This window comes from Meles meles, chromosome 2 (assembly GCF_922984935.1).
Source record: "Meles meles chromosome 2, mMelMel3.1 paternal haplotype, whole genome shotgun sequence".
In the NCBI taxonomy this organism is placed as follows: domain Eukaryota; kingdom Metazoa; phylum Chordata; class Mammalia; order Carnivora; family Mustelidae; genus Meles; species Meles meles.
The window spans coordinates 70,002,055-70,014,870 of NC_060067.1; the positions used below are offsets into that span (position 1 = coordinate 70,002,055).

General features: G+C 51.3%; 1 protein-coding gene and 1 non-coding gene across 4 annotated transcripts in view; one reads left to right on the plus strand and one right to left on the minus strand.

Moving 5' to 3' along the window:
• Positions 1-12,816, minus strand: part of PCGF3 (polycomb group ring finger 3) — a 54,216-nt gene that overhangs the window by 29,045 nt on the left and 12,355 nt on the right. Inside the window, exons 2-5 of one of the 3 annotated variants that reach the window (XM_045991767.1) lie at positions 8,473-8,513; positions 7,984-8,136; positions 3,537-3,654; positions 1,870-1,966 (exon numbers count right to left, since the gene is read on the minus strand). In XM_045991767.1, coding sequence (XP_045847723.1) covers positions 1,870-1,966; positions 3,537-3,645 — 206 coding nt within the window. In that variant the 5' untranslated portion in view covers positions 3,646-3,654; positions 7,984-8,136; positions 8,473-8,513. Of the gene's footprint in view, positions 1-1,869; positions 1,967-3,536; positions 3,655-7,827; positions 7,955-7,978; positions 8,137-8,472; positions 8,514-12,816 lie in introns of those variants that run through there. The other 2 variants (XM_045991776.1, XM_045991757.1) reach the window with 2 other exon arrangements.
• LOC123937813 lies at positions 6,532-6,638 on the plus strand. The gene has a single exon (XR_006817599.1). It is a non-coding gene; the product is annotated as a U6 spliceosomal RNA (small nuclear RNA).

Below are 12,816 nucleotides of genomic sequence, written 5' to 3' on the forward strand. Positions count from 1 at the left end.
AGGGAGTTGAGGGAAAATGGAAGGGGAGATGAACCATGAGAGACTATGGACTCTGAAAAAGAACCTGAGGGTTTTGAAGGGGCGGGGGGTGGGAGGTTGGGGAACCAGGTGGTGGGTAATAGAGAGGGCATGTATTGCATGGAGCACTGGGTGTGGTGCAAAAACAATGAATACTGTTACGCTGAAAATAAATTTAAAAAAAAAAAAAAAAGAAGAAGGCTGGGCCAAGTGCGTAGGACAAAGATATGTCAGGAAGAAGGCTCTGAGCCAACAGCAGAGCTGGCATTAGGATGGGTAAAACAGTATAGTTCCAGACAGAGCACAGAGGGCAAGGAGTGAGGGACAAGATTAGCAGGAAAGAGCCACCGTGGAGCGCAGAGCTCATGGCAGGCCTCAGGGCTGCGCATCTCCCCCAAGCTCTGCACCTCAACCCCCTGGTCCTGGTCACCACACGGTCACTACGCAGAGAGAAGGCAGGCCCTGGCCTGTGCACCCATGCTAGCTCCGCTCCACTGGCCCTCTTCCTTGTTACAGGTTAGGCTATGCCTAGAACACCACGGTCCGGGACTGCTAAAGTGTTTTTGTTCTCCAGAACACCCTGCCTATCCCAGAGCAGAGGAGAGGGGCCCTGGAACTCTGGGAGGGAGGGCCAGAGTCTCTACAGCTTTCCACCGGCATGAAGCTCCTACCACCACTTGCCTTCTACAGTTCGCATCAGGAAAGTCCCCGTGCTCTACAAAACTACACGCCCCAAGACAGGAAACACATACATACACACTGCCAACAATTAGTGCCCAGAATATATAAAGCATTTCTTTAAAGCAGAACAAATAAAACAAAGAACCCAGTAGAAAGATGAAATGAGATATGAAGAGACACTTCCCAGAAACCCGAACGGCCAGGTAACATTTGGGAGGAGGCTGGTGCTCACTGATAATCAGGGCCAAGAGCACACCACACGGCAAGAATGCAGTCCACAACAGCCCAGGAGAGCATGGGAAGGTATGAGAGCTCTACACCCCAACACCCAGCCCTGAGGGATGGCAAAGAAGAGACACCTATACGGCAAACCCCAGAACAGCACTGAGCGCCCACTGTGGACACCCCAATGTGCCCTGGCCACAGGGTCCCACATTAACTAACTGGTCTAGAGAACAGGCTGGGTCAAGGGCAAGGCGCACAAACACACCACTGGGTCCCCCTTGTAGTGGGCTGGACAAAGGGGACTAAGGTATGTTGTCTGGGGACACTGGGCTGTTGGGCGGGGTCTTCTGGGCCTGGTGATTTCTACCTCTTGATCTGGGAGCAGCTTCTCGCTGTGCCGACGCCAGCTGCTCACATGTTTTTAAACTTTCCTGTGCACACCCTTATGAGTGGTTCAGAACAGATCTCCAGACCTACCTCTGCTGCTCCCACATGGCAGGGGAGCGCTTTCATTTCCTTTAGGACAGCCCCTCAAATCTGGAAGCCATTTAAAACTCCGCATAAGAGCCATAAGCCAACCCTGACGCCCCCCTCACCCAAAGAGGTGGCCGTGGCCAACAGGGCCACCAGCTGCGAGAAGCAAGGTGCAGGCCACAAGCAAGGGGCTGAGGACCACTTGTTCCATAACAGAAAGGCAGGCCAAGGGCTGCTACCCGCTTTAGAGCAAACTTCAGCCAGTTCAGTGTAAAACCACTGAAATCCATGTGGGTCCTGAGGTTCCTCAGATTATTCAATTTGAGCAAATATTCCTGGAAACTTGTGGGAGCGGCCCTGGTGCTCCCTGGTCTGACTTGGCCGGCAGGGTGGCCAAGCACGCAGGCCAGGGCAAGGCCCTGACAGGGAACGAGGCCGGAAGCTGTGTCCGGGGGCCCTGGAGGCACTTACCCAATGTACTGCAGTGGGTGACTCTGGTGGATCACGATCCTACACGTGGGGCAGGTGTTGTTCTCTTCCAAGTACTTGACCAGGCAACTCCGACAGACTGTTTGCAAAAGCACACGCATGTCAGAAAGTGAGAGCAGAACGCCGGTGCCTCCTTGGGCTCGGCTCGCACATGGGCCATGTGCAGACCCACTGACCACTGTACATATGGCTTCTTTGATGGGACACCTGCCTCTCGGGTCTCACCAACCACGGTGAAGTCTCATGTACTCACTCAGCAGGTCTGAGAGATAAGGGTAGGAGGGACAAGGAACCTGAGTGAGGAGAGGGTGCCCAGAGGTCAAGAGCGGAGACATCACTAGAATGCACATCAGGGTCTCATCCCAATATTCTCACCACAGGAGCTAACACTTAAAATTTTCATGTTTGTTCAAAGAAAAATCACAAGATTTTCTGTGTACAACAAAATTCGAGAAAATTCAACAGAGGATAACAATTTAAAGCTATAATTACCTTTAAAATAAAAGTTCTATCAAAACTGTTACATATTTTATTTTCTAAAGCAGAAAATACAGGATCCAAAGTCACCTGCATTCCAGGCACTGGTCTTACGGTAAAGACCCTGTCTCCACAGGGAGTTCCTGCCTGGCCCCCTCAGTCACCATCATGGAGGCTAGCTTCGGGTAAACCGCACCTGCTAAATGTTCCCTTAAGATGGGGCTTAATGGGGCACCTGGGTGGCTCAGTGGGTTAAAGCCTCTGCCTTCGGTTCAGGTCATGGTCTCAGAGTCCGGGGATCGAGCCCCGCATCGGGCTCTCTGCTCAGCAGGGAGCCTGCTTCTACCCTCTCTCTCTGCCTTCCTCTCTGCCTACTTGTGATCTCTCTGTCAAATAAATAAATAAAATCTTAAAAAAAAAAAAAAAGATGGGGCTTAAAACACCCAAGTCCAGCACAAGCTAAGAGTCTTCTAAATAGCACAACACAAGCCCATCAGCCTCGAGGAGCCAAACCACATTTCCCCATTCAGAAAGTTTAAGGAATTCATTTGGAAATTTTAAAAGTAAGAATTTCTGTCCACTAAAAATGAATATTATCATAACACAGTTACACTGGTTTTGCCATTACATAGAAATAACTAAACTTTTCCTATTTTTAGCTTTCTTAAATGATATTTCTACTGAAACTACCCATAATATTTTTTTTTAATTTGAACTAATTTTTTTGATTTAAGATCATCTTTAATTCCTGCTTCTGTGTCTTGCTTTTTGCTTGAGCTAAAAGGTTTTGGTGAGAGAGAAGAGAAAAAAAAAGAAAGAAAAGGAAAAGAGAAGAAAAGACAAGGAAGGAAAGAAAGAAAAAAAGAAAGGAAGGAAGGAAGGAAAGCAAGCCCAAGGATCAAGAAACCCCAAGGCTAGAAGCTGTCAAAAACCACGTTCTAAGACATTCCGCCCACGAGTATGCAGACAGTCACACCCCACCACGGCTGTCAAAGACCATATTCTAGAATATTCCCCACATACATGTATACAGACCTTGGTCACATTCCCCCGCCACGGCTGTCAAAGACCATGTTCTAGAATATTTTGCACATACGCATGTGCAGATACTTGGTCACATCCGCCCCCCCCACAGCTGCCACAGCCCATGTTCTAGAATATTCCCCACATACACGTGTGCAGACACTCGGTCACCGTGGTCGCGTCGATGAGATATCCGCTGCATAGGCGGCAGGTGATGTGGGCGTTTATGTCCCAGAGTTTAATCTTTCTGGTCAACATCTTTGGCTTCTGCAAGAGAAAACCACTTATTAATTAATATCTGAAATAGTCCTATGTGTTTTCCAGATTTATTTTTAGAGAGAGAAGGAGAGAGGGAGAAAGAAAGCATGAGTGGGGGAAGGGCAGAGGGAGAGAGAAAATCTTCAGCAGACTCCCCACTGAGCAAGGAGCCCGATGCAGGGCTTGATCTCACGACCCTGAGATCATGATGTGAGCCAAAACCAAGAGTGGGACGCCCAACTGACTGTGCCCTCCAGATGCCCCCAAAATACTCCCATGTGCTCCGTCAAAGTTTCAGGCCCAATGTAAATCAAGTTCCAGCACAGAAGGGCTTAGCATGATGGAGGGCCAGGTCCACGCCAGAGAAATTCTGTGCCCCGGCTTCCCGTCTATAGAAGGGAGTGCTGTAGGTCTTCTCACAGAGGACCAGGACTGTCCCGATGGGCAGTGCTCTGCAAACATGTGACCACTTCCCCTTAACCACTGCGACACTGCCCCCCTCAGGGCTCTCCCAACCCTCTCCTGCTTGATTCTGAGCTAAGGCCACCTAGGGAGCCGTGTGGGGGGTGTGAGTCAGGAGATGCATGGAGCCACAGGAAGAGAGGCTGGGGGAGCAGGCCACCTGTGCTGGGGCAGGGACAGGAGGCTGCGGGGTCACTGCTAGAGCCTCTGGCTCCTCTGGCAAGCTCGGGGACGAATGACCCTGAGGGATGTCAGTGACACTGAGGGACACTGGCCCAACCTGAACGAGAAGCAAAGTCCCTCGGCGAGGCCTCAGTGTGGACACACAGAAACAGCTAATAAGCACATGCAAAGTGCTCAGTCCAAGGACACGTCCAAATGCAGGTTACACCATGTCATTCCAGCATCAGAAGGCAGTATTTCCAATATTCAGTTGACGTTCAGCCCTGACCAGTCCCAGGGAAGCAGACGGTCAGAAGGGCTGCCAGCCAGATGTCCCCAAATAGGACAGGAACCGTCCCATTTCTAGAGATTTATCTTAATAACGGGACAAGTTCAAAAGATGTTTGCTGCAATCGTTTAAAATGGCAAATCACAGAAAACTGCCACTGAGAACTGGCTATAAAAGCAATTTTACTTAGCAAGCAGATGCTCCAGATCCTTCTCCCCTACTCTCTGCCCTGTCCAAGGGAACTCCAACCAGCCCCTGGACCTCACCCTTCCTGGGGCCTCAGTAGCCTCTTGGCCCAGCACAACCCAGTCCCAGAACTGGGGGTTCCTAAGGCCACCTGCCAATCCCCGTCACTGTCCCATAGGACATCAGTGTTGCACATATATCATCAAAGCCCAAACATCTGTGTGCCAAAGGGCTGACGTGTTGTCTCTGTCTCAGGGTTGGGGGGGTACGCCACTGTACCCCCAGGTCACCCGTCTCCCCCCTAGATCACAGGCTCTATGAGGGTTGGTTTTGTCACTGCATCACCTGAGCTGTGCCAGGAATTACAGCAGCTCTTGGGGATGTTCACATCCTACCCCCAAACCTGTATGTCACCTCATGCAGGAGATGGTCCCAGATGACCCCATAGACCCCATGTCATCACAGAGCCCTGAAATGGGGAGGTGAGAGGGTCAGAGACAGTGAGACTGGGAAATACTAGGGTGCTGGCTTGAAGGTGCAGCCAAAGATGCAGGTGCCCCAGAAGCTGGCAAAGACAAAGCACGATTCTCTCCTGGAGCCAGAAGGAGCCAGGCCTGTGGGCACCTTGACTTCTAACCTTTGGGACTATCAGATGACACACTCGTGCCGCTGGTCCTTTGTTAGAGCAGCAGTAGGAACCCAACACGGAATGCTGCTCCGGTGGATACTCACGGAGTGAATATTCTCCAAGTGAGCGTCACTAAAAGAGCTCTGCATGAAGACCAGAAACAGACACATCGGAGTCAAGGGCATCTCTGAGGCTGGCTGGCCGCATCGTGCACATGGCTCCCGGGCCACCGGGTAAGGGCACTCACGGCTTAGTGCCGTTCGTGAAAAGGGAAAAGCAAGCATACCATGCGGAAGACTTGAGACCCACTTCCCTCTATATGAGGCCCGAGGGCAAATGCAGGCCATGCCTGCACAGTGAGTGTGACTGGGGGCCTGGCTGGGGCTTTGCGGTTGGATGAGGAGGCGAAGGCCCCGGAGGAAGCAGCAATCTGGAGGTGCACTGTTGGAACCAACAAACTACCAGAGCAAGTGACTGCCATCGGCCGGCCTGCCAGGCTAGCGTCGCCTACAGAACGGAGTGTGTCTACACCGCAGTCCTGCTCCAGGACTTGCGTGGAACATGAGACAAAAGCAGATACTTCTGGCTGTTCACCCATATCTCTCCTCCCTTCAGAAGACACGCGGTCCCCATGGGAGAGGGCCCTTCCCACCTCCCTTGCAGCCAGCTGTGTCTGTGGGTCAGGGCTCGCTGATGTTACTAGGAATCTAGTAAAGATGAAACAGAGCTTAGGGGAACATTCTCACAGGGGTTTCTACAGGCCAACCAGCCTCAGCTGGGGAAGATGGACTTGCTTTCAACCGATGTGGGTTTCTACTCTGTTCTCGGCAAGTGTGTGCACTGAGGCCCTGTCAAGTAGCTGGCCTTCGGGGAACCCAGAACTACCTTGCGGAGTAGGAAATAAAAGGAGAGAAGGAAACCCAAGCAAAGCAGAGCAGAAAACAGGGGCCTGCCTGCTGACATGGAAATCTTGCGTGAGGCCCCACGCTGGCCCCAGCTGAGCACTGTTCTCATGTCCTCAACCTTCTACTGAGCAGTTTATACGCCAGCCACTAAGGATACAGGATACACAAATATTCCTATCCCACCGTAACATGCTCAGCAATGACATATCTTCCCAAACACCAAGTAACTGAGCTGCCAAACAAAAGACAAAACAGGGCTCACTTTGGCCGCACATATACTAAAGTTAGAACAATACAGAGCAGATTAGCATGGCCCCAGCTCAAGGGCAACATGCAAACTTGTAAAGCCAAAGCAAAGTCCCAGGTCACACTGGCATAGACAGGGGCCTCTAGCCCCTTTGAGGAATGGGGTCAGTGTGAGCTCAGGTTTAGTGAGCAGGTAGGTAAGGAGATGGAGACGTGTATGTGCCTGTGCGTGTGGACTTGCACACCTACCTCCCACCTCTGTCCACTGGGAGGGCCTGGGAGTAAGTGCTCCTTGGTGGCCCAGGTCCCAGTTTGGACACACCGCCATCCGCCATGGGGTTCATGGGGGCACAGGCACACGGCTCACATAAGGCCAGGCTGGGAATATAACAGAACTGGGCCAGGGTGGACCTGGCCCCGGCTCCAAGGGCTCCACCAGCCACACTGGGAACAACTGGGGCTTTAAGATAAGCTCATCAGGCGAGCAGAATGAATCAGATCATTATCAACAGAATAACACCAAATGAAGTTCATGAGACGTTCTTCCTTCCAGAAGGTGAGCCGATCACATGGAAGTAGGAGTCACCAGCCACCACAGAAACCGCAGCGACAGTTTCCTCAAGAATCACCAATGGAGGCTTTGTTGAGGAAGGGAAGATATAGAGAGTCTCAAAGACCCCCACCGTCCCCACCGAACACTTCTCAGGCACAGACAGCAGGGCCTCCAGGTAGAAACACTGTGTAGACATCACTTCCTGAGTGACTAGCTGATACCCAGGTGGGCAACAGATGAGAGACAGATAACTGTGCCTCCTGGAGTCATGCCACGAAGGACACAGCACCCCTCACAAGACTCCTGCTAAAAGAGCACACATGAGTCTCACCTACAGCAAACCCCAAAGGAGGTGACCCCCGAGGGAGGGAAGTTGCAAGAGACAAGGGAAGACAAGAGGGGGCAGACCGCCTGAGCACAGTGCCTGGCTGAGGGGACAGTCCTGACAGCCTGGAAAAGGGACCCTCTACCTGCTGACCACCCACATTAGGAGATAAGAGGGCCCTAAGAGTCTCCCTGGCCCAGCTGCCAGCTCTGCCCAAGCTGCCCAACCATCCTCCTGTCCTCATGCCCATGAGGAGCTGCACTCAGAGGGGAAATGTCCACCATTGCCAGCAGGTGGATGTCCCGCCCACAGGCCTCCCATGCTTGGCAGCCCCTGTGTAGCCCTAAACACTGGACACCAGGTGGGCATGAGCCAGAGGAGGAAAGTGCTACAAGACTGTCAGTCCTGTACCATTTGCCCACACACCTGCCTGCAGACCCTGAGATGCCTCGATGGGTGCATCTCAGAGCCTCTCGCAGGAGAGGTCAGCAGTGAACATGAACAGTGGGCTTTTCACAGCTGTTGTTCCTCCCCACGCAACAACATAGGCTGCTGAAAGGCCACCTGGAGACCGCACCTCACCTCTTCTAGATGTCTTCGGTCCCCTCCTCCTGCCTTTGCATTGGGGGCTCAGGCTGCAGCTCTGAGGCTGTAGGTCCTCGCCAGCGGCTTCACTCTGCCCTGTGGGTCTTCACGTCGGTGCCTCCCTTCTGTCCCTTGCTCTCTGTCCATTTTCTGGCACAGAAACAGCCCTGTTATTTCACATCAGCTCATTCACACAGGACGTGCAAAGTCCTGTAATGATGTTCTTTCCAGAATTCTTGGGTGAGTCCCATGTAGTAAACAACAGAACAGAGTTGACCAGAAGGGTTAATTAAGGGACGGTTTGGGTATATGTGAGTGGTTGCTCCCTAATTGTCCCTAGAACTGTCAGAGACTACATTTTAGAGAAGTTATAGGGGATGAGTTTTTCTGTGGCTGTAGCATACTCACACAGTCTAATCCAAGGTAAATTTAAGCAATTCACATGCACTGAAAGAAGAGAAAAATCCATGTTCAAACTGCATTTACCTGTACATGGCAGCCTGGGACGCTCTGCTACATTTTGAAGCCTGTGGAGACACACAACATAGGGGCATCACCCACACACGCTATTCACATGGAGCCCACGTCCGCTGCTGGACCTGCAGCCTTGGCTTTGCCCATTTACTTGTTTCAAACAACCAAATGGGAAACAAGAATTGATGACAGTGAAGAACCAGAACCGGCCACAGAGACACGGGCAGATGTCTGTGGCAGTCTGGTGGCACCAAGACCCAGGGGCTATTGGGCTGGGAGGGCACCCGGGAGGCATGGGGGCAGGCAGGGGGCTCTGTCACATGACGTGAGGCCAGAGGAGGGAGGAGATCTTGGGGGTGACCCGATGGGAGGTCCCAGAGACTAGTGCACAGTTGTATTTAGCGTCTGTGATTTCTGTGTGTTTTGTACCCTTACATCCCTCCTCATATCCCGTAAGGTGAGCACACAGGCTGCATGCTGGATTCTGGGCCCCAGCAGCGGTCACGGAGTTCTGGGCGGAGACAGGCACAGACACCAACCAGCACAGGGCTGAGGTCAGGGCCCAGGGAGGGCTGTGTGAGTCCTCCGGGAAGATCCTGGCTCCCACTCTGGGTGACAGGGAGCCAACAGGTCGCTCTCAGATCTGCGGGGGTGGGGTCTGCACTCCAGCCTGGAGGCCCCAGGGGGGTCAGGCTGTTGGCCATGATGCCACATGGCGGCTACGTCCGAGACTCCTCTGGGACCCCCATGGGCCTCTCCCTCCTCCCCCGAGGTCTTCCCACCCTCCAAGTGGGATGGTGGACAGGCAGGGCTGGAGGAGCCGTGCCTGCTCCCTTCTGAAGCCAGGACACACCTGAGAAAGCACTGGGCCCTGGTGGTTAACAATGTGGCTAAATATAACCTTGGAACGGTGGGCCTAGTAATACTTCACATTATATGCAGTTTATGTGATTTTTACTCTTCAAGATTTCCACGCTGCAGTTTTTATTAATTAATCTTTGAAGCTCAATTAACTTCTACAGAAAAAGGAAAAGAGGGAGGGAGGGGATGGAGGAAGAGAGTTAGCTGGCTGGTTAGGAAGATTAACAGGTGTGTCTAAGGCACTGACAAGAGAACAAAGACAAAACAGAGGGTCTGGCTCTAGACCAGGGCTGACCAGAATGCTCTGGAATGGTGGGACTCCTAGGAAATCCCCTCCGCCCAGCAGGGTGGCTGCTGAGCCCCTGACATCTGGTGAGTGTGAATGAGGAAACTTCCGGTGGATTTTATTTTATTTAAGTTGTACTGTGGCTAGACACACAGTTACAGACACCTGAGCTAAGGTCTTAGACCTCGGTGAAGGAGAAAGACACAAAGAAAAGGCTCCCTGGAGCCTACCCTACTGCAGGAAGAGAGACAATAAGTAATGAACACAATACACACGTAAATTACTTAGTATGTTAAAAGGTGATAAATGCTATCAGTAACACCAGAGTAGGGGAAGTCGGGGCACCGGTGGGGGGACTGGGTGTCAATGAGTCTCTCCTTCAGAAAGTTACATTTGAGCAATAATAGAATTATGCTATTAGCATGAATTATGAACAATTTTATGCTGATAAAGTTGAAAATTTATATGAAGTTGATAAATTCCCAGAAAAATAACTTACCAGAATTGAGGTAAGTAGAAATAGAAAACCCAGAAGTTCTGTAACGATTAAGGAAGTGGACATGGTCATCAGGAAAACCCCAGGCCCACCGTCTAAAGGGTTCTACCAAGTATTCAAAGAGCCAAAACCAACCTCCTCAGACAAATCCACTCTGAGAATCAAAAAGACGGTATTTTCCAACTCATTTTATGAAGGCAACACACACATCACACCAGAACTGAAGGAAAATCACAGACTGAACTCACTGGTGGCCATCAGTGTCAAAGCTGTGAGCACACGGAGTCACCTGACCCAGGAATGTCTGAGTAGGAGGGGCATGCTTGACAGATGAGGGTTGTCCCTACAATACAAGGGGGCTGACTGTGAGATAAAAAAGTAACCTGACAGGGGCACCTGGGTGGCTCAGTGGATTAAGCCACTGCCTTCGGCTCAGGTCATGATCTCAGGGTCCTGGGATTGAGCCCCGCATTGGGCTCTCTGCTCCGCAGGGAGCCTGCTTCCTCCTCTCTCTCTGCCTGCCTCTCTGCCTACTTGTGATCTCTCTCTCTGTCAAATAAATAAATAAAATCTTAAAAAAAAAAAAAAGTAACCTGACAAAAGACAAAAGGAGAAAAATGGTAAGATCTTCCCAAAGATGCACAGAAATCATCTGATAAGATTCATTATCCATTCATGATTTAAAAAAAAAAAAAACTCTTAGCAAGTTTAGAAGCTAATAGAGGTTCTCTGTTTAAAAGAGACACAGGGCTGCCGGGTGGCTCTGTCAGTTGAGTGTCTGATTCTCGATAGTGGCTCAGGTCGTGATCTCAGGGTCGTGAGATCAAGCCTTACATCGGGCTCCACGCTGGACATGAAGCCTGCTTAAGATTCTCGCTCCCTCTGCCTCTGTGCTTCCCCACCCTAAAAATAAATAAAAGAGACACAAACACAAATATCCACTCAAAGGGTTACGCATGAATGTTCAAGGCAGCTTTCTTCATAGTAGTCCCACAATGGAAAAAAACCACAGTGCTTGTCAGCGGTGGTGGGGAACAGAAAGTGGTCCGTCCACACGGTGGGTACTGCTCTGCAACCAAAATGAACAAAGGACAGAAGCTAGGCACAAAAACTTTGCGATGCATGTCCCACTGGACACACAGTTCTAGAAAAGGCAGATCTGGGAGCCCGTGGGCTGGCCAGTGGCAGGGACTGGTGACTGGAGGAGATGGCGGGGTTCTGGGTCAGGACTGGGTTGTGGTCACAGATGCACCAAAAGACACCAACCACGTAGCATGAAAGCTGTGGTGAACTTCAGTGTGTGTAAACTGTACCTCCATTAAAAAGAGCATTCTAGGGGTGCCTGGGTGGCTCAGTGGGTTAAAGCCTCTGCCTTCAGCTCAGGTCATGATCCCAGGGTCCTGGGATCGAGCCCCGCATTGGGCTCTCTGCTTAGCTGGGAGCCTGCTTCCTCCTCTCTCTCTCTCTCTCTCTCTGCCTACTTGTGATCTCTATCTGTCAAATAAATAAATCTAAAAAAAAAAAAAAAAAAAAAGCATTCTAAAATTTTAAAAAACTACAACAAACATCATTCCTGGTGGTGAAATTGGAAAAACAAAATAAAAACAAACTCCTAGTTTATACCAGGCATCTCCCCTACCCTTATCCCCACATAATCAGTTCCAGGTGGATGAAGACCAAACATGAGAGCAAAATTTAAACCTTTGGAAGATACAAGGGCTAACATCCTCCTAACCTCAGGGGAGGAAAAGATTACAAACAGAATCAAAAAGCACTAACCACAAAGGGAACGACTAATAAAATCAACTACGTTAAAAATAAGTACATCAGATAATCACAAAACACAAGAGTGGAAACAGTCACACCTGAGACGATGGTCCAGACAGGGCTCCATGAGGCTGCTCCGTGAACAGAGCCTGAGCGGGACCCGCCACGCCCACCCACCTGTGTCCTATCCGTCCCTGCTTTGGGATGGAGGAGTTTTGACACCATATGGCCCCAAAAGCTACAATTGCCAACTCCTGCTCCAAGTAATAAAAGGAACCACAGGCACTTTACAGAAGAGAAAATCCAAATATGCATATTTTCAAACATTCAGCTTCATTAGTAACCCCAGAAATGCAAGTTAAAATCCCAATGAGGGTCTGCCACAGCTGCGCCTCACTGGTGTTCTCCCTTGAGTCTGCTGGCCCCCCACCCCGTCAGACTGCTCTCGGTGAGATCCCAGTGATAAGGACATTACCAACATAAACTATCTGCAGGATCTCCAGTCACTGCCCCGACCGTGGCCAGGCCGACCCCTCCCACGTGGCTCCCTGCCGTGGTTCACAGGGCTGGCTCCACCACACACTCTGCACTGGTGCTGGAGCCTTCCAGAAGGGCAGGGTGACATGTCTCTCCGCCACAAATTTCAGGCCCACCGCAGGCCCGAAGGCAGTCATCCTGTGCAAAAAGCCCAGGCTCCCTGTCCACTCCCGTGCGCACCCCTCCAGTTGGCCCCTCCACCACCCACAGTTGTGTGCCAGCGCCCCTAGCCCGGCCCCTCAGCCACAAGCGCCCGGCTGGGCCACGCCCTCCCTCTGACTCCCGCGAGTGCCCATCGGGGGATGCTTCCCCAGCCCTCCATTCCCGTGGTGCACCAGCACCTCCATCAGCCAGGACTATCTGTTAGGTAAATACACCGGGCTTTTTGCAGGGTGGACGTAATATGCAC